Raw genomic sequence first — 20477 nt, 5'->3', positions numbered from 1 at the left:
TGCCGCTGTGACCTGGCGGGGACAGGGAGAGATGAGCCGAAGCAGCCGCAAGTGGCGCTTAGCTGCCTGCAGTTGGTTCTGGCCAGGCTTAGAGGATGAGCTGGTGGCTGTTCCTTAGCATCCGCCTCTTCCTCCTGGGGGCCCAGGACTGGCGCATCCCAGGGGTGTGGCTGCGGCAGTGAACCTCGCATTCTCCAAGCCCCGCTGGACGCGGACCTGAACGTCCTTCTCCGTAGACCTCAATTCTGGAGGACCATTAAGTCTGCTAGGAGTTGAATGTACCAGTGGCGAGGCTTCAAACTCGGGGTTCTGATTGAATTGGCCTGGTGAAGTCTAGGCCTTGGTAATCCCTATCTGTGAACTCGAAAGGAGCGCGGAGTGAACAGGCCACGTCAGACCTGTGACGGTCACTGTTTTGAAGTGCATCTGGAAGTCACCCATAGGTGTTGCTATCTTTGGCTACATTGGAGGAGGAGCCAAAGATGGGGGAATAGAAGCTGTGACTCCCCCAGGGACTTGGAAGCCCTGTATGTCCTGTCAGCAGTGTGCCAGCAGGGGGCGCCCAAGGAGTGCCATGCTGCCAGCCCTCCGGCTGGACCCTGGGCTCCCTGAGGAGCTGGGTTGGGTCCTTCTGTGTCCTGGCTTCTGGCTTAAATTGCTGAATGGCCGGGAAATCATCTCTCCTCATCTCAGGGGGCACTCTTATCTGTGGGTTATTATTTCAGGCTTCCCCAGTTGACTCCCCCAATGCTCAAAAATTACCATTTTCTTTCAAAGACGTTTCCCCTTAGGTTTTCGTTCAGAGATCCCTGAATCTCTAATTCTGCTAAGTTTTCCTGTTTATGGAAGAGAAAGTTGACTTGGCTGTGACAACTCCCCGACTAGTTTTACACCCGGGGGCCAATTTAACGCTTCCTGTAGTGCTAAGTGAAAAATTCAGCATGCTTGCATTTCTGTGAAGAAATGTTTTAAATTGTTCATATTAAAAGTGCACTTTGTAAATATTTTTCCCAGCATGCCTTCAATTAAAGAGACTTTTGCATCTGGATTAGGCAGCGGGGTTTCTGGCTATATTGAAGAAAAAAAAAGAAACCAAGGGATTTAGTGTTCAGTGTACATAATAGTATTTAATAATTTTGGTATTTTATCTGTTGTTTTCTAAAGTAAGAACATTGAATAACTCTGTATTGTAGGGTGGTGTGCTCTTGGAGCTCATTGAACAGGTGTCATTGAAAGTCATTATTTGCTGAAATGCTGGACCGTCATAGAGCTGCTTAAAACCGAAACTAATCTGATGAGTATTGGGAATTGGAGTAGGGTCAGTTTGCGGGAGGAAAATGGTCTGTGTGGCTTTTAGCTCCTTCCTTAAATCTGGGCCTGGCTGGCAATACGGATCAGCAGCCAATAGGGAACTGTCTTAGATGTGCACATGATTGCTCGAATCTATTTCTCGGAGAAGAGGAATATATGGAGATTTTACTTTTCCTAAGTGCGTTAACTAAGGTGGGGGAAGAAAGAAAGCAAGAAGAATGAGTACATACTGAGTGCTGTGCGAGGTTACTCTGATGACTGGATAACAGATCTGTCCGAGGGGACGGGAAGGAGGGCACTTTCACTGGAATTGGACTGGAAGGTGCTGCGGAATCCTGGGAAGAGACCTCAGCAGGGCGGGGACCTCGGTGGAAGTTGGGGTCTAGAGCTGCAGAAAGATTTCTGAACCCTGGTAAAGAGAGTCAAGGGGGGCTTGGCCTGGGCCCCTCCTCTGTCCCAGAGGCTGGTCATCCCAGCCCCAGGCAGCGCTGGAGCTGAGCTGGGTCTTCGGGCAGCTCCGGAGTCCTCCGTGCTCCTCATAAGCCAGACACTCGCCCCGGAGTTGCCAGCCACGCTGTGCCTCGGTCTTCACCTGCTGCCTGACTTCGGCTGTGCACGAGCCGGGGCTGTAGTGTCATGCACAGCACAGACGAGGCTCACTTGAAATAGTAATCTCTAGTTTTCTTGTTTGCTGGGTCGTTGCTATTTTGATAGAAAAGAATGTTAACTGTTACTGCGTGTGTTCTGGTGCAGAGCTTTGCAGTGTGGCTGTACCATCACTCAAGAGCCGTGGAACAGGCCCACAGGTGACCCACAGGGTCTGGAGCGGAGAGGCCGCCACACTAGGGGAAGCTTGTGGGCAGAATCTCTTTCCCCAACTGGGCACCTCCCCCACTGGCTCTCGCAGTGGAGAGAAGTACTCACATTGCCCCTAAACCCAGACGTGCCTATAATTTCACCATTTCCTTTTCTGCTTAAAGCACAGAAGGCCAGTGAATGGGGATGCAGCTGGGCAGGCTCCCAGCGCTGCCTTTTATATTCTTCCCTAAGTGTAACTCATTGCTAAACTTCGGTACCTGGGATAAGCTTTAAATCCAGAGCTCGTCTGGGTTTGTGGGCGCGCGGAGGAGCCCCTCACAGCAGCCCCCGCGCCTCTGGGCTCACTGGAGTCTCCCTCCTGAGGATGTGTCTGCTGATTTTCACCATCCGTGGCTTAACTGTGAACTCTGGCTTTGCAGATTCAGAGAAGATGGCCCAGTACCTGGAGGAGGAGCGCCACATGAGGGAGGAGAACTTGAGGCTGCAGAGGAAGCTGCAGAGGGAGATGGAGCGGAGAGAAGCCCTCTGCCGACAGCTCTCCGAGAGCGAGTCCAGCCTGGAAATGGATGACGAGAGGTGCGCATGGCCCTAGGAGTCCTGCAGACAGGAACACACACCCAGCCACGAGAGACGTTTCTCACCTCCTGTTAGAGACGGGAGAAGATGGCTTAAGCACACGCTGCGCTTACTGTGGTGATGCCGAGGGCCACACTGACATAGACGTTCAAACGGGATAAGTGCACAGATTGACTGCTTTTCTTAAACAAGAAAAGAAGAGGGCAAGATGCCATTCTAAAATTACGTGGGGGAGAGAGAAACAGGGTGTGCCTGTCTCCTGGAGTCTGCCTAGTGCTGTGTTAGATCTGTTGAAACCTTAGGGGTCTTCACTTGCACACAGGGATGAGCGGGCTGTAGACTGGGGGGTCTGACGAGCGCACGGCTCGAAAGAAGCGGCAGGAGAGGTGGAGGTGGCTGAAATGTCGAGGATTTAACTCACTTGGTAACTCGGAGCCTTTCTGCAGCTGCTTTTTTTTAAATAAAACCATCGCATTGCCTTTGTCTGCTCGAGCCGACGTGTTGAACCTTCTCACTGCCTTACCGCGAGTGGGCTGAGATGAGGGGTCTAGGCCTTAATCTGAGGAACTGGCCCCAGCGTGTCTCTCATCCGGGTCCCCTCCCTTTTCCTCCTTTGATCCGGAGGGCATAGTGTTTGTTAGGATGAGCGGCAAATTTACATTAGCGGGGAGAACTTCAGTCAGCAGAGAAGAACAGCAGCGAGGCAGTGAGTCTTTCTGACAGAGGTCGTCAGTGTGAGGACGTTGCCTGCTCTGGATCAGGGGTCCTGAGTCCTCACAGAGACCACACCCAGTGTAGGTGGCGACAGTGCGCCTCCTCGGGCTCCTCCAGCGGGACCGGGCCGGGCCTGCTGGTGCTGAAACGTGTTGTCGGACCCTGGGAAGCACTAGCGCTCTGGGATAGAACAGGAGCTGCCATAGCTTTTGATCAGTTTACTGTGGACAGTTTCAAGAAAAGCGTACGCTTTTTATAATGAAAGTTGACAAAGGAGGAAAAGTTTTTGTGAAAACAGAATAATAGGTTATCTTATTTAAAAATCTGGCTGGGTATGGTGGTGCAAGCCATAATTCCAGCACTCAGGAAGCTGAGGCAGGAGGATCCTTGCGAGTTCGAGGCCAGCCTGGACTGCGTGGTGAGACCCTGTCTCAAAAAGATTGAAAAAAAATTTGTATATTTCCGCATTTTAAGAGAATAAACATTATTCTTTTGCAAAAGTACATAAAACTGTCATCTCTGATTCTAAATTTCATCAATCTACTTCTGACAGTTTTTCATCCTCTTTAAAATGCTCTGAGAACCATTTGGCTGGAAATGTCAGCTACAACATTAAACAGCCTAATACTTTTTTTTGTCTTTTTGAGACAGGGTCTCACTATGCAGTTCAGGCTGAACTTGACCTCACTATGTAGCCCAGGCTGGCCTCCAACTCACAAGGATCCTCCTGCCTCAGCCTCCTGAGTGCTGGAATTAGAGGTGTGTGCCACCGTGCCTGGCAAAACAGCATTTTAACTACTGTACTTTATTAACTTTCTTAAAACTCAGACCAGTGATATGTTAATATTTGCAACTTCCTGTACTCAATTTTGGGTGAGGCAGACTCCAGCGCAGTGGTGGCAAACCTATGGCACACGTGCTGCAGCAGGCTGCTTGTTGTCAGAAGGCTCTAAAAGGTTCGCCGTCACTGCTCTGGGGACAGTTTCTTCTGACTGTGTTAACAATACTGAAGCTACTTCAGACTTCACATAATTTGTTCTTCGCAGAACTGGTATTCACTCCAGAAGGTTTGCTTTGCTTTTTGTAGATTACAGTATCCCAGGCAGGGAACAGTTGCTCAATAAATACTTCTCTGCCTACTAGAAATGATGTCACACTGGGAAGAAGGAAAGGTCTGATACTTAAGATCACAAGGCGTGGTCTTGGCTGTGGCATGCAAAGAAAGGTCCCGTCTTCTGTCACTGGGTGGGCTGCTCCAGGGAAGGTCGGGAGATGAAGTGGCGGACGTCTGGTTGAGGTGCGTGTCAAAGTAAGGGGCCTTATTTGTTGAACTCCGTAAACCCGCTTAGAAATGGCCGTGTTGGTCTCTTGTGGGAACCGACCCCGTGCTCAGGCTGTGCGCTCCCCTGGGTCAAGGTGCACCGTGGCTGCAAAGCACACGAAGGGTGTTATCAGGAAGTCGCTCAAGCAGAAATTTCTCCTCATTAGCACTCTGCTTGGTTGGCAGAGTGGAAGCTAATGTTCCCGGCAATCACACATCAGCACTCTCGGGTCTGCTGCGACTTTCGAGTGGAGAAATGAGCCAGACTCAGCGGAGTGTGGCTGAGCATGCCCCAGCGGGGGTGCCCGGGACGCGCGTACGTGTGAGCATTTGTTAAGGAAGCAAGACTTCCTGGTAAACAAGTGACTCTCAGTTCATGGGCGTTTGTACCCTTAAACTTTGTGTGATGGCAGTTCTCAGATGGCTGGCTTGGTTTTGAGTTTCACACAGTGCAAATGTAGCCATTAGAACCAATCTGGGTAATTTTGGGAATACTGGGAGTGGATTTTGATGCGTCCTTTGTTGTATGGCATTAGCTCTATAGCCGGGCCTCCATGTGGGTCTGAGACGTCCTTGTAGAGCAGGGATAGTAGACATTTCAGAGATTTCAGGGATGCCAATAGCCCGCTGTGGCACACATAACTAGTGTAGAGTGCGGTTTTCTGAACAATGGAGCCTCGTGACTCAGGAGTACACGTTACAAATGGTTCTAGGTCCAGCCTCGCTCTCAAAACATTCGGGACTTTTACCTCAAGATGTGAGCTCCAGACATTTTCACACAGGAACTCTCTTGAGACCTGTGTAAATGCAGGTAGTTCTGATACTTTCCCCTTCTCTCTTTTAAGGTATTTCAATGAGATGTCTGCACAAGGATTAAGACCTCGCACTGTGTCTAGCCCAATCCCTTACACACCTTCTCCAAGTTCGAGCAGGCCTATATCACCCGGTGAGTATATTTCTTGGGCAACCTCAGCAAGTGGTTTCCGGTAGGTTTAACAGCCAGCCCTGCCATGTGCCCCTCTACACTGTAAATCTTATTAACAGTGGTAGGAATCATGTGCAAAACAAATCACTATTAAGACTGAGACTTGGCTTAAAAAATGTAAGCGTGAGGGTTATAGTGCCAGGTGGTGCTTTTCATTTAAAAAAAAAAATTTATTTAGCCTTAAGGGAATTTGTTTCTGAAATGCCTTTTTAGGAAGAGCATCTTTGACTGGGTTGTTATAACTTAGTGTGCCATTTAATGGAATTGCCACTTAATGGAATCCTTGGGTAGATTTCAGAGAGTCTTTTACCACCTTCTAAGTACACGTCTCCTTAAAATAATTATGGTGAGATTGTTTTCCCCATGTTAAAATTGAGGAAGCAGTGATCCAGAGGTTTATTGCCAGGAAGTGGTACGGCAGAGCATCGCTGTGTCTTCTTAGCATGAGCTGCCACCTGTTATTTCCAGGGGTGGTGAGAGAGACTTGGCCCCAGATGGCGGCTGTACAAGCGGGAATGATCTTCTGCCTGGCAAAAGTCTGCTTCTGGCTTTGCTCTTGGAAGCCTTTCCCTGAAAGGCATGCTTGTTTTACTCAGACCCGGAAGGCACTCTGCACGGTCCCTGGCTCAGCACCACCCCTGTGTGGGGCGCTTGAGTCAGGAGGGCAGTGAATGAATGGTCCAGCAAGGGAGAAGAGGAAGCAGAGGAGGGGGCGGGTGACGAGTGGAGGTGGGGTGGAAAGAGAAGGCAGCTGCTGGAAGATTGCATCTCGACCAAAGTGATGAGACTGATGCTCTTGTGCTTGCTGATAAGCAGGTTTTAAGCAGAGCTGGAGGGGTAAGGGATGGAGAAGGGTTTCAGCGGTTCATAGTAGAATAGAAGGAGGTGACCGCCCCGAGGGGCAGCTGTAAAGTAAAAGAGCTGGCAGGGTAACAGGTTGCTTTTCATCTGTTCTAATATTAAAATGAGGGACACTCCTACGGGTGGTGGAAGGGAAGTGCTCTAATGTTCCCTTCCGTCCTGTGTAAGATGGAAATGGCTTGGTGTTTTGGGACTGGGGGTCCCGCCCGGCCCAGCACTGTGCTGCTGTGACGTTAAGAAAATGTTTTTAAAGAGGAGACAATCAAAAGGTAACCAAAGCACAAAGGCAGCGTTCGTGTGCTTCGGCCCTCTCCTGTGTGAGAGCAGACAGGAGGAGAGGGGGCTGCAGGCCAGAAGGACGTACTGTCGGGGGGAGCGGAGTGAGCGTGGCCTCTTGTCCATGCAGAAACGGTGTTTCTGAATCTCTTTCTGTACTTTCGAGTAGTTGTGACGTTCTCCAAGGGCTGCTAACCTAGCTGGGTCCCATTCTCCCAAAATAGCACATGGGTTTCATTATCGTGAGAAAGGCCCTTTTTTCTTCTGCTCCTTTATTAATGTACAAGGAAGGCAGGAGTCAGGAAGAAGTAAGGTGCAGCGTTATTTTATAGCTGAGAGGGGTACTGAGCCATATTAAGTATAATTTAATATCCTGTTTCATTTATTTAAACCTAAAGAAGTTGATTGAAAAGAATGTTGGCAGCCATTGATAAAAAGAAAAACAAATGTCAGACCTTGGTTCGGAATATTACTTCTGTGTGGACAGACTGCAGGAAAACCCCACCTGCTGGGGTTACTGTCACTGACTGTGCCTGCCTTTCTGTGGGACCTACATCAAGGGTGGCGGCTGCTTGCATAGGTAGCCGATTTGGTTTTCCTTTAAACTGCGATAAATACATCTAGATTCCTTTTTTCTTGCAGCTAGACTAGCACAAGATTTTATCTTACTTGAAGTTCTATAATGTCAGCGCAGCGGATTTGCTCACATATGTGCCAGCAGCACTCTTCCACTCTAATCTGACACACTGCAGTGCTACGTGTAGTAGATCAGCAGACCCTAAGTATTCCAATTTTCTTTTCACTTTGCTCTGTATTAGAAAAATTTGTAGTTCTTAGTGATACGGAGTATTGATTCAGTTCCTTAGCAGACATAAGCTGTCTGCGCACTTTTCATTTCCATGTTAAACGTCTCGGTTTTTCTTCCTCCTGTTCTTTTTATAGTTAATGTTGGGAATCTTGCATCTTCACCAACTTTTTAGAGTATTTTGCACCCTTTTTAACATTTTGATCTAAAGACACATTGAATAGTTTATAAGTGATCCTCATCTTGATTAAATGTGGACTCATAGGGTGGGTGTTAATTTCTCAACAATTAGTTTTGCAGTTGTCTGTTTTTTATGCAACCTAAGAAAAGAATATTCCCACTTACCACGTGTTGCTGTGTGTAGATCAGCAAGAGGCAGCAACGCGGTGTAAAAATAGGTCTGCACCCAATAATCAGGAACGTATCCAGCACCCAGGTCTTGGTTTCTAATTCCAGTCTCCAGTAAAAAGAACTTAGGTTAGTTACTTATGAGATGAGTGTTTCCAGGTTTGGGACATCTCCTAGTATGAAAAAAATAATAAAGTGCTCACAAAACAAAATGATGTGGATCTGTTAGACAAATGTAGGAGCCCTCAAACACCAAATCTAGAACAATTTGAGCAATAAAAGAAATACAGTTAATTACAGAATAATGCCATTCTGTCAGTGATGGACCACGTATACAAAGGTATCACCTAGTGGCCTATGCTTTCTTAGTTTGTTTAAGCACACTCTGTAATGTTTGCACCATAACAAAATTGCCCAAGGACACATCTCTCTGAAAGTGTTCCCATCCTTAAGTTGTGCCTATCTGTCCTATTTAGTGAGCCAGTGTTGGTAGTTTAGGAATTCCAACATAAATGTTCCTGGATTTTTGTCATTTGTTGTATTCTGGACCAGAGGGTGAGATGCATGATATTAGAATATAAGGGCAAACAAACATTAGTAAGATATGTTCTCTGACCGCTAGGAGCTTTTCAGCAAGGCCTGGGTAGAGGGAAAAACTCATTTCATCCTCACATAATCATGTGAGGTAGCTTCAGCAGCCCCATTTGTCACTGAAGGAATCTAAAGCACAGCAAGGTAAACTGACTTGTCCACTATTGCTCACGCCGATCTTGGAGCTAAGACCCAAGATAGTCCAGCAGTTGGGACTCTCTGCCTGCCCAGAGCAGGGGCCAGGCACTGATTAGCACTGGAGGGAAGGAGGAAGTGAGAAAGGGAAGACATGTCCAGGCCGTGGGCACAAGATGGACAGACAGTCCCTAGTGGGGAGCGGTCCTATCGCTGTGCTTCTCATGGCTGCCTGGGGGCCAGCTCCCCTGAGAGCACATTCATTTGGTTTGGGGTAAGGTGGGCAGGACTTTGAGACTCACTGTTGAGGACCATTGACCTAGAGCATCAGAACATAGTTTAGAACTAAGTGGAGAAATCTTTTACAGCAGCCAAAAAAAGATTTTTTTTAATTGGGTAGGCAATAGTCTTTGAAAGTTCATTAGGAGCTTAATGCAGTCATAATTGTGCTTCAGAAAAATTAGCCTCAGAATACCAGAAAATAAGTGGGAGTTTTTTGTTTTTTAAATGAGTTGAACCTCTTGAATTCTCTTTGGGAACAAAAGTTAACTTTTATAGCTTTTCTCTTAAGTTCATTCTTTTATAAGAAATGGGATTAACATTTTCTTCCCTGAAGTAGTTTAGTGCTTCCATCTCTCAGCTGACTGATGCCCTGGTGATACCAGTAAACATCATCTTAAATGGTCCCGCAATTCCAGAAGTCTGTTTTACCTCTGAACCCCATTTTGGTTTTTTTTCCGGTACTGGGAATCAAACTCATGACCTCGAGCTTGCCAGGCAGGCGCTGTGCTGCCAAGCTAAATCCCCAGCCCCAGAACCCCATTTTGGAAATGTCTACAGTTGGAGATGAAAACGTGTCAGAGAACATCAGTAATCATTAACCAAGTCAAGAAGAAAGCCTTTACCCAGCGCTGGGTATGGAAGGTGCAGAGAAAGCCTGTGGCAGGACTCCTGAAGGAAAAGGCTCATTGGCTGTCTTAGTTACTGTCCTCATTGCTGAGACAAAATACCCAACACCCAAAGTTAAGAGAAAAGATTTACTTAGCTTACAGTTCTTAGAGGGTTCAGCTCATAGTTGGCTGGCTCCAGGGCAGAGCAACATGGCAGAGGGGTATTGCAGAGGAGAAACAGTTTATGGCAGGCAGAAGGCAGAAAAGAAGCTAAGCAACAAGCAGCAGCCCTCTTTCTGTCCCTTATATCCTTTCCAGGCTACCTACCTTTAGTGCGGGTAGCACTCACACCCGGGTTGGTGCAGCCTTAATCCTAGCATCATGCCATGAATCAATCTCAGCATCACATCCTTGATCCCAGCAGCACACACCCTAGATCCAACTGCCTAGAGATCCACCTCTGAAAAGCCCCACCTATGACCACATGAGGCTTTGGGGGGACATCTACATAAAAGCCGTAACAGTGACTAAATATTTCATGGAAGCAAAAAACAGTACAGGAACGCTTCCTATTTTCATGTAATTCAGAAAAGCAGTAAGTAAAGTTAATGTGCCTTAGCATCTAATAGCCAGTCATGGGTACAGAATGGTTGATCTTAGGTAGTTACTGTCTAAACTTTCCCACATTTCTTCTTTGTTTGCATCTTCCCATCATTCATTGACATGGAATCTACTGTGTATTAGCTTTCTTTCCTGTTAGGTGCTGCAACTCAAAACTATAAGACTGCTGGATCCATGGAGTGATAAATAAGTGATGGCCCAGTGGTGAAGCCTTCAGGGCTAACTCTACAAAGACCATGGCTGCTCAGACTGCCCATGGGTGTAGGTCCTTTGGGGGACCTTTTCAAAGTACGGCTGTTTGGACCCCATCTTAGACCTGTCTAATAATGAGAGTCTGAACACCTTGCAGGTGATTTCAGGGTCCTACATGAAGGTTATGTAGAACATTATAATGGGCTGTGGGTTGCTTTTTCCTTAAATGTTACTTTCAGAAAACAGCATACTAATTTCCATATAGGCTTTTGTTCCCTATATTGAATGTTTTCAGGTTGCAGAGTTCTCAGTAGTTTTGTTTGCTGTTATGGTGTACACACACACACACACATACACGCATGCATGCGTGCATGCACAGTGGTTCTGTCTGTTGATGGTGTATGTTTTCTTCTCCTTTTTCATATCTGATTTTTACTCCTTTTTTGCCACTTAATTCTCCTCTCGTTATCTCCCTTTTCTTCTCTTCCTACCTAATCCACTGCTGTTCTACTCTGTAAGTTGAACTCTTTAATTCCACGTGGAACCATGTGGAGTTTGTCCTTCTGTAATGGTCTCATTGCACTTAGCAGAATGTCCTCCACGTTCACCATGTTACCACATGTGGCAGGACTTTTTAAAAAATATGATTCCATTGTATATGTATTCCACATTTTTCTTTATCCACCCATTCACTGATGGACTGATAGGTTGTTTCCCCTTCTTGGCTATTGGGAATAATACCCATGAATATGGGCGGGCAAATATCTCTTTGAGATCCTGATTTTCACTCTGTTGGATAAATATCCGGAAGTAGGATTGCCGGTTTATATAGTAGTTTCATTTGAATTTTGGGAGGCCTCTCCATACTGTTTTCCATAGTGGCTGCTCCATTTTACATTTCTGTAAGCAGCATAAAAGGGTTCCAGTTTCTCTATATTCTTGCCAAGGGCTAATCTTTTGTTTAAAAAAAAAGCTGTTATTTTTCAGGAGTGTCTGGATATCTCACTGTGGTTTTGATTTGCATTTCCCTGATGATTAGTGATGTCCAGCACTTTTTCACATCCCCATCAGCCACTTGCACGCGTTCTTTGGAGAAATGCCTGTTTGGGCCCTCAGCTCTTTTCGTTACTCTAGGCAGTACCAGGGATCAAACCCGAGGCTCTTCATGTGCTAGGCAAGCACTCTGCCACTGCGCTATGCACACACCCCCTTTATTCATGTTTTCACTGAGTTGAAGTCTTTTGGTTTGTTATCTTTGCTGTCCTGTAACCCTCCTTGTATCTCAGATATCAACCCCATAGCAAGTAGTGGTTTGTAAATACTTTCTCCGACTCTCCAGTTCACCTTTTTACTGTGTTGACTGCTTTTTCCTAGGATGTTTACAGTTTCAGATCTGAGGTCTTTAATCGGCTGATGTTCGTACACGGTGTAACTTAAGGGTCAAATTTCATTCCTCTGCGTATGGATATCAACTGTTCTCCGTACAGTTTTTGGAAGAGATCGTCCTTTGCCCATTGCGTGCTCTTAGTGTCCTTGCCGAGTAACAGCTGATTATGTACATGTGCATTTCTTCTGGAGCTTTCGGCTTGTCCCAGGGCTTGACCTTCATGTTCCTCATCATCCAGCACACCATTCCGTGAGCCCACTGCTCCTCCCGCCTGGGTTTCTTGTTTTGTTGGTTTTGGTTTTGTTTTTGTGGTCTTGTTTTGTCTGTTTTGGCTTTTTGTGGATGATTTGGACTCTGTATTTTAAAACCTCCTCTATGGTTGGTGGCGCTGGATAGCAGGTTTAAAGTGATACTTGATCTATTCTCCTGTCCCAGGTCTTTCCTATGCCAGCCACACGGTGGGATTCACGCCGCCAACCTCACTGACCAGAGCCGGAGTGTCTTACTACAACTCCCCAGGGCTTCACGTGCAGCACATGGGAGCGTCCCACGGCATCACAGTAAGTGCCGCGGGACATGGCTTGATGCGCTGAGTTAGACGCGCATCTTTCTTCCCGTCTTCCCCATTCACCTGCATGTTGCGGGGAGTTCCCAGTGGTTCACACAGAGTTCTTGTACTGAAACTAAACTCCTTCCCAGAAGGAAAAAGTCACTTCACTTTCTGTGAAAAATTGCTCTAAAATAAATAAACCTGATGCTGGCAAAAACCCCCAGCCTTCATGGAATGTAATTTGAACTCTGGCCAATGCCTTGACTGAACTCTGGCCAGCTCCTGGCCATAAGGAATTATTGTTGCTTGTAATAATGTCTGAAAATATTTTTCTGCATCTTCACAGGTCACTAACCTTTAATATTCTTCCTGAAGTCAACTTTGGTTCTAGTTTTACTCATAATTTTCTTTCCTCAAATTGGAAGGAAGCTTACGTACACCTGATTCTAACTCTATTCAAGGGAGTTTTTTCTGTAAATTTCCCATGTTGTTAACTATGCAAAGTGTGGTGGCGCACACCTGTAATCCCAGCACTCGGGAGGCTGAGGCAGGAGGATCGTGAGTTCAAGGCCAGCCTAGAGTGCAAAGCAAGACCCTGTCTCAAAAAGAAAAAAGAAGAAAAGAACAGTTTAAATGTAGCTAATATGATGAGGAAATTGGAAAGAAGGGAGGGTATTTCCATTGAGAAGATAGCACAAAGAAGAGCTTTATTCTCTGAAACAAAAAATAAGAGACTCATGAAGCTCGTGGACTTTGTGTTAAAGTACTAACTTCTTTCTTGACCTGCAGTCTTTAGAATATAGAGAACTTACTAGAAATGAGTGATAGAAGAAACTGAGGATGCACAGCTGACAGTAAAAGTTTAAGGGGCTGACACAACAACTGTTTTTATAACTTGCATTGTAGTGTTCGGTGGATTGGTCAGTGTAAGCTTTGTCATAATTTTGCATGCCTTTTTGGGGGATGAAGAGGTAAATACTGGTTTAAGTTTCTGTGACCGATTCAGGAGGCAGTAGGCAGAAGTAAGGAAACAGCTGGTTTCTTGTCTGTTCTGGTTGGTGTTTTGTTAGCCTCAGCCCGAGTCGCACTGTGCTGGAAGTGAGCTGTGCCCCCAACTGACCCGCCATTCTTCTCTCTGCAGAGGCCTTCGCCACGGAGAAGCAACAGTCCTGACAAATTCAAACGGCCCACACCGCCTCCGTCTCCCAACACACAGACGCCTGTCCAGCCACCTCCACCTCCTCCTCCGCCGCCCATGCAGCCCACTGTCCCCTCGGCAGCCACCTCGCAGCCTGCCCCTTCGCAGCATTCGGTGCACCCCTCCTCCCAGCCTTAATGCATGTGCTTAGTCTGAATTTCAAGTTGGGACTCGTCCAATGGAGCCGCCTACTCAATGCCAAAGGCTTCCTTCCCTGGCATATTTGGATCTGACTTATTTGCACTGAGGTTATCTAGGCTTCACTATTCATTGTGTTGTAAATGTTTGTCGGAAGCGCAGCCGGTGTTGTGGGTCTACAACACTAACCAGATGACTTTCTCCCAGCAGTGTTTTACTTGAATCTACGTGTATATCCATTCCCTGGCTGGAACGTCCGCTTTTGGTATTTGGTAATATAGCAGCAGTGTGCAATTTTTGCTTGCCCTCCCCCGAGCTTCATTTTCTTGGCCTTTAGGTTTATTAAATAAAAAGGGATATCTTTTTTATATTTTTTTCATGAATTTGCAGAAAATTACTGAGCTGTTATTACCCCCTTCTCCAATTATAATGGTGTTTATCAGATGTACCAAGAATTCAGCACTACAGTTCAGACCTTTGAAAATCTAACTTTCAGTGTAAATGGGGAGTTAGATGAATCAGTGCCCAAGATAGATTTAGTGTTTAATAGAACTTTCTACAGATATACTTTTTACAAGCTATTCTCAGTGTAAAGCAACACCCATTATCTCTTGTAAAACAGATAGCCTGAAGTACCAGATCACGTGGCTGACTCCTCACCACATACATGGGATGGATAATGATTGCATTTTAAGATGTTCTTCCCTTTATCCTTAATGTTAATCTACCTACACTGGCCCCTTCCAACATGTGCCAGTAAGTATCCTCCCCACCAGTGGCTTGGATGGCTGATTAGAATGTGCGCTTTGATTTCTGCTGCGGAGGGCAATGTGATTGTAACAGAACCAAGGTGATTTCTCCTTTGATTCTTTTTTGTGTTCTCCTGAGATAAAGTTTGAACAAATATTTTAAAGGTGTAAAATGCGATTAGAAAATACTATTTGAAATGGACATTATAGGAATATCTTGGCATACTGACCACAAAGTACTGCATTGCTTGGCAGCAAATAAGTGTAGAGGAAAGTAGTACTTTAGCATTCATGACTGCTCATTCCAACCAGTATAAGCAAGTACAATGTACAAAGAAGCATATTCTGAATACATTACTTCCATTCATTTAGCACAAATAAATGGTGTGGTTTCACTTTCAAGTGGAACACTGGAGTCACTCTTTTCTTAAACACTTGCAACATCTGTTTTTGTTTCTCAGCAGTTGTTTTGTACTTTGGTAGTACAGTGATTTTTACCACCTGTGTTTGCATATTTATATATGCTGTGGATGAAAATAACTTACTAGAGAATGTATATTTTATGATGAGAACGTGTATCTGTTGGATATAATCAGAGAATTGAAAATTAATTTATCAGTAATTTTTAAGAGTTCATGTTTTGTGACAACCATCTCTAATAGCTAACTCTATGGAATACACTCCTAAAAATAAGGAACCATGACATTGTAGATATTTGATATTGTACAGTATAAAAGCCCCCATTTTTTGCCTTCAAATGCATATTTAAGAATTAACAGAATGAAGAAAGTGTTACTGGATCATAGTGTTTGGCTAGCATTTTAAGAACTTGAGAGTAAAAGCAACAATAGGATTTTTTTTTTTTTTTTTTTTGGCCTCTTTCTGCTTCTACCCCCAAACTGAGAATGTCATCCTCAATTGTTAGGAGGAAATCATTGGTCTATAAAATTTTTATTTATAATGTGTTTGTAATGTCCATAACCGTAGTACGTCTCTCAGACGTGGGGAAGGAGTTTGACATTTGTGACTGAGGCTTTAGGTTTTTAATATCACACTGGGCCGTGTCAAACCCAGGGCTATCTCGGACAGCTCATTGACCTTGCTGGTACATTACCCATTCCAAGGAACTCTGAAATGAGGCAAACCAATTTTGCCTTCACGGTACAGTTCTTAGTTTCTCTTATAGGAGAAATATGGTATATGTTTACAAGAATCTTTTATGAGATTGTAGATTTCAATGCTGTTGGTTGGTATCTTGTATCCAAGAAAGTCTATAATGTAACAATCTTGTCTGTTTCCTATCAATTTATTTATCTCCTGAAAGCACAAAGTTACAAACATTGCCATATGGCGCGTGCAGAAGCACTTGGAGTGAGCGAACAGTCCCTAGTAAATGCCTTTTAGAGAGAAGTTCTTGACCTTCAGACTTTGGCAGTGTATTGCTGGCCCCCCCCCCAGACTCATCACTTCACTTCAAAACAAAACACTGCTCTTTTAAACTGCACTTTTTCAACATAAATCTAGTTGCCTCTCTCTGCAGACATTCACAGCTGATGAACAAACACTACTATTTTGAATTGATGTATCATGTCATTTTTAGGTGTTTTATGACCTCACGTGGAGCCTGTAGCGTTTGAGCAGTACCTGCTAGGACAATTTCTGGACAATGGCTTAGCCTCCAGGGACTGGTAAGCGTCAGGTCCTGAGCCAGTAAGAGTCAGGAAGCTCCTCACCTGTGGGAAACGGACTTGCCTACATTGGACGCTTCACAGAGGAGCTGAGCGGGGTTCCTGCCCTTCCGTTGCCCACCCATCCCGGCTGACCCTGAATTGATCCCGAAAGGTCCTTGTAAAATCAGCCGCCTTGCAGGCAGGTAGGAGCAACAGTAAGTTCAGTAGCTTCACTTCCTGTCTCGCTCAGCTGACAGAGACCCTTGGCTACCACTGTGCTGCTAATAGGATAAGTACTCTACCGCCAGCTTACCATGCCTTTTTTACAAAACCAAATTAACTTAATACCTGATGCCTCTGGGCTCTGAACCGACTGCTTTCTCTCATCAAGCATGCTGGCATTCTAGACTCACTTCTAGAAATTTGGCAGATGGACATATTTAAGATTTAGTTGAGCTTACTCCTCTTTTGATCGGAAGGAGTTTTAAATTCCGAGCTCCTGAGATATACTGACCAGCGACCGTGGAATGAATGTGTAACCTGAACGTGGCTTTGACACGAGTGCTGCTGTGCCTTTGTAATTGGCTTCTAACCGATTCGGCCAGAAATCGTCGATAATGTGAATCTTTGTTCATTGTTCAATTGTAGGAAGATAGAGCCCGCATTGCCCTTCCAATAGGTAGATACACACTTTTCCCTGCACAAAGCCTTGCTGTTAGAGAATGCACAGTAAGGCAAGAAAAAGCATAGAAACTTGTGCTCCGAAAGCTTAACTTTGATCAGTGCAGAAGAAGTATTTCTATGTACTCAATCTCCTGTCTAGTGCTTGTTTTTTATAGGTAACCAACACTGAAAACTTTGTAGCGATGACTACCAAAGAAATACAGAGTAAAACAAACTTTTATTTCCAAATTATTCCAGAGCCAGCCATTGACGCTGCTACGAGTTCCATGCTTAAGAGCCATTGTAAGAGAGTAAGGGGTGTTTAGGTTTTTGATTTTTTTTTTTTTTTTTTAATTTTATCCCCCCCGCTTCTTTTCTCTCTTTTGTAAAGCTGTTAGCATAATCTTCCCAGGAGCATTTACCAGAATGCTCAGCAGTTATTAACTGCCACGCCCAGGTTGCCTCTCCGTCGGCAGCTGAAGGAGTCCTTTGCTCATGATCGCGTGGGTGCTGTGTGTGTGCACGTGTGCGTGTGTGCATTCATGCCTTAACTCGGGTTACTGCTCAACTTTAGTTTTTGACTTCGTCTGCACATCATCTAGATTGTATTGTACATCTCAATCTGAGCTTCATCCTGGCATAAACAAGGCTGCGGGCACAACAGGTTAAGAATACATTCCTCTAGAAGAGTATCTGGTCAGACCGACCCTACGTCTTCTTTGGACTTCATTTGTAACTTAGCCTGGAATGCAGAAGTGGACTGCCAGGCGGAAAGACGTCAACAGGGAGAGAGCCAGATGCTAGCATGCCTCTCGCCTCTGCATATCTGCGCGCACTGTACGCTGTTCATGATAGCTTGTCTGCAACTTGACTAGGCTGGAGTTCTGGTGATAGTGGCAACTTGACATTCTCGGTCGGAGTTTAGAGAGATGTAAGACTTCTGATTAATGTCTTATTTACTTTATGTTGATTAGTCTTTGATACATGTGCTGAATCAGAAACCTAAATAAAGATAATTTTTTAAAATGTACCTCTAGAGCCTGAAAACCTTTTTTTTCCCTCCTCCTCCTTTTTTCCTGGTCTTTAATATGGTAAATGAACATTGTTTCCCTGTTGGGTGTAACAGATGTCCAGTTAGGTTCTGAACTGTGCAGGCTGCTTTGGAAAGTAAGAAAAGTTTGAAACAGTAGGCCACGTTTTACCAGCAGTAGCCTAACACAGCTTACTTTTACCACGTCTCCAGAACGCGTCCAGAGGTCGGGTGGAGTGACTGACCTCGGTCTGGGTATGCCCCGTGCTGGTAGCACAATAAAATTGCCAAAGGCTGGATTTCTCAGGATGTTGCATCCCCACCAAGTGACACGTCATTGTGTATGTCCAGGTTTTGGCCAGGACAATTGGCATATTAGGGTATTTATTTTTTAAAATTTAAGTCCAACAAAAATGGCTTCCAGATCCATGGCACGCCTGAGTATTAGTTCTTTCCCTGGGCCGGTTAAATTCTCTGGGGCTCAAGTTCTTTACCTGTAACATAACGTATATGCCTTGCCAAAATGAGTAACTTGGGCCAGAAGTGCAGTGTCATGCTTCAAGAATAAGACATTGACTGTGCCCTTTTGTATCTATTCATTTAGGAAGAAATATGTAGGGTGCTTCTGACACATTCAGGGGAGGGTGTGTATGGTTTATCAGTTGTATTTTAGTAAGTGCATATGTGTTAGAATCCATTCTGGAAGGATAATGTGTACAGTGCTTAGATTTTTTTTGAATATGTAGTAACTTATTACATGTGCAAACCATTTAATTAGCCCTTTCCTTCCTAGAAGTAAATACAAACTGGGTATAGTGATGCATGCCTGTTATTCCAGCATTGTAGGAGGCTGAGGCAGGAGCATCAGAAGTTTGAGCCTCACCTGCACAACTTAGCAAGATCCTCTCAAAAAAATTTCAAAAACCTGAAGTTGTAACTCAGTGTGAAGGCCCTGGGTTCAATCCCTAGTACCAAAAAAAAAAAAAAAAAAAAAAGTCAACACACTTTAAGTTGGCTCACTCTTAATCAATATTCCATTTTTAGTATTAGTTAATGCAAAGAGCTTTTCATTTGATTAGTCATTTAGTGAACTGGAAACATTCTGGTCTACCCATGGCAGCAGAATTTTAGTGATAACTTGGTGACAGTATTGAGCAAGAAATTACCCAGGACGTCTGCATTCAAGTCTTCACTTCATCCACTAGCTCCAGTGTTGCATGTAACAGAGAAGTCATTTCACATCAGGATTTAAAGTGCTCACACAGCAGGTAAGTAAATAAACTGTACGTGTGCATTGTTTCTTTCAATGTTTTGTAGAGGCTCTGTTCACATGGAGGTTTTGTGTACAACTCTTTGTAAATCTGGTCATTATTTTAGTGTATAGGCTATTGAAGAAAAAATAAAACCACCTGGTTCATGACTGTAATCCCAGCTCTCTGGCTGAGGCATGAGGATTGTAAATCTGAACCCTCCCTCGGCAGTTTATTAATTTAGCTAATTCTCAAAAGGATTGGGGAAATAGCTCTGTGCAAAAGCCCTGGGTTTAATCCCAAGTGCTGAAAACAAAATTAAAACTTGTGGCAATGCAATTATATTGAGTCACTAGAGTCAGTTGTGTTAACTTGACCTTTTTAACACTCTGTTTAGAAATAGAGAAATCTTAGTGCGTGGTAAGTTTGGTTTGTGTCTGATGTGTGTATGGACATGAGAGATTGAATTCTTGCAGTTTTCTGACATGTCACCTCTAATTTTACATTGCATTGAGTGCTTTTGAAATAGATATATTTTGATTTTTTCCTGACATTCTTATTTTCTGGAACCCAATCACAGGTCAAGTATGCTTGGGACGGGTTTGTCAGGTTTGTCATTTGCTCAGATTTTGGAATGTTTGCAGATTCATAATGAGACGGCTTGTGATGGGGATCCGACTCTAAATGTGGAATTCATTTATGTTCAGAGGCAACTAGAGAAGAGACCACCCACCCCTCTTCAGATCTACAGTGGTCACTCTACCCACCGCACGGCCCTGTCCAACTCCTCCCTCTAGCATGGCCCCTTGTCTAGGGCATTTGAAGAATATGTGAAGTTTGATATGGCTAGCACTTCTGTCTATGCTTCAGAAAAAGATAAAACTTGAGGTCCAGTTTGGAGAGAGACCTAGCTGGAAATACCTAGCACAGACTGTCACATCCAGTTAATAATAAGAAAGTGGAATAATAAGAAAGTGATACACCTAGAGGTTTTGCTAAGCCAGTCTTTCTTGAGAACCTGAAAGTTGGTCAGGATCTGAAATAGGATTAATGTGTGTCTGGATTCTCTTAGCTGTGCTACCATCTGATATGCCTCTTATCTCCCCAGATGGAATGAATGTATGGTTTCAGCAGGCCCATTTGAAGATCCTCATAGGTGTGGCCTTAGAGGGAGGAGTTGGACAGGGGTGTGTTGGCAAGTGCTGACAGTCCTGCTCTCTGGGACAATAGCCCTGATTTGTGTTGCTTGCAATTTTTGTGATGTGACTACTGCTCACCATGATCTATTTCAAGCCACTGATGCAAAGCCACTGAATAGACAGTGGGATGGAGAAGTACACGAGCACATCGTGACCTGGTTTTCTAACCAAGCAAATATAATCAGTGTAAGTAACCTT

General features: G+C 44.7%; 1 protein-coding gene across 1 annotated transcript in view; it reads left to right on the top strand.

The window, feature by feature from the left end:
- Ccdc6 (coiled-coil domain containing 6) overlaps nucleotides 1-17830 on the top strand; it is a 99877-nt gene extending 82047 nt beyond the window's left edge. The window contains exons 12-15 of the mRNA XM_013514770.1: nucleotides 2550-2706; nucleotides 5587-5687; nucleotides 12268-12392; nucleotides 13524-17830. Of these exons, the coding sequence (XP_013370224.1) occupies nucleotides 2550-2706; nucleotides 5587-5687; nucleotides 12268-12392; nucleotides 13524-13718 (578 nt within the window). The 3' untranslated portion in view covers nucleotides 13719-17830. The remainder of the gene's footprint in view (nucleotides 1-2549; nucleotides 2707-5586; nucleotides 5688-12267; nucleotides 12393-13523) is intronic.
- Nucleotides 17831-20477: the final 2647 nt, after the last annotated feature.

The sequence above is a fragment of the Chinchilla lanigera genome, unplaced genomic scaffold, assembly GCF_000276665.1.
Source record: "Chinchilla lanigera isolate Chin_1 unplaced genomic scaffold, ChiLan1.0 scaffold00024, whole genome shotgun sequence".
NCBI lineage: Eukaryota > Metazoa > Chordata > Mammalia > Rodentia > Chinchillidae > Chinchilla > Chinchilla lanigera.
Note: the sequence above shows the minus strand (reverse complement) of the source record. Positions and strands in the feature narration are given on the sequence as shown.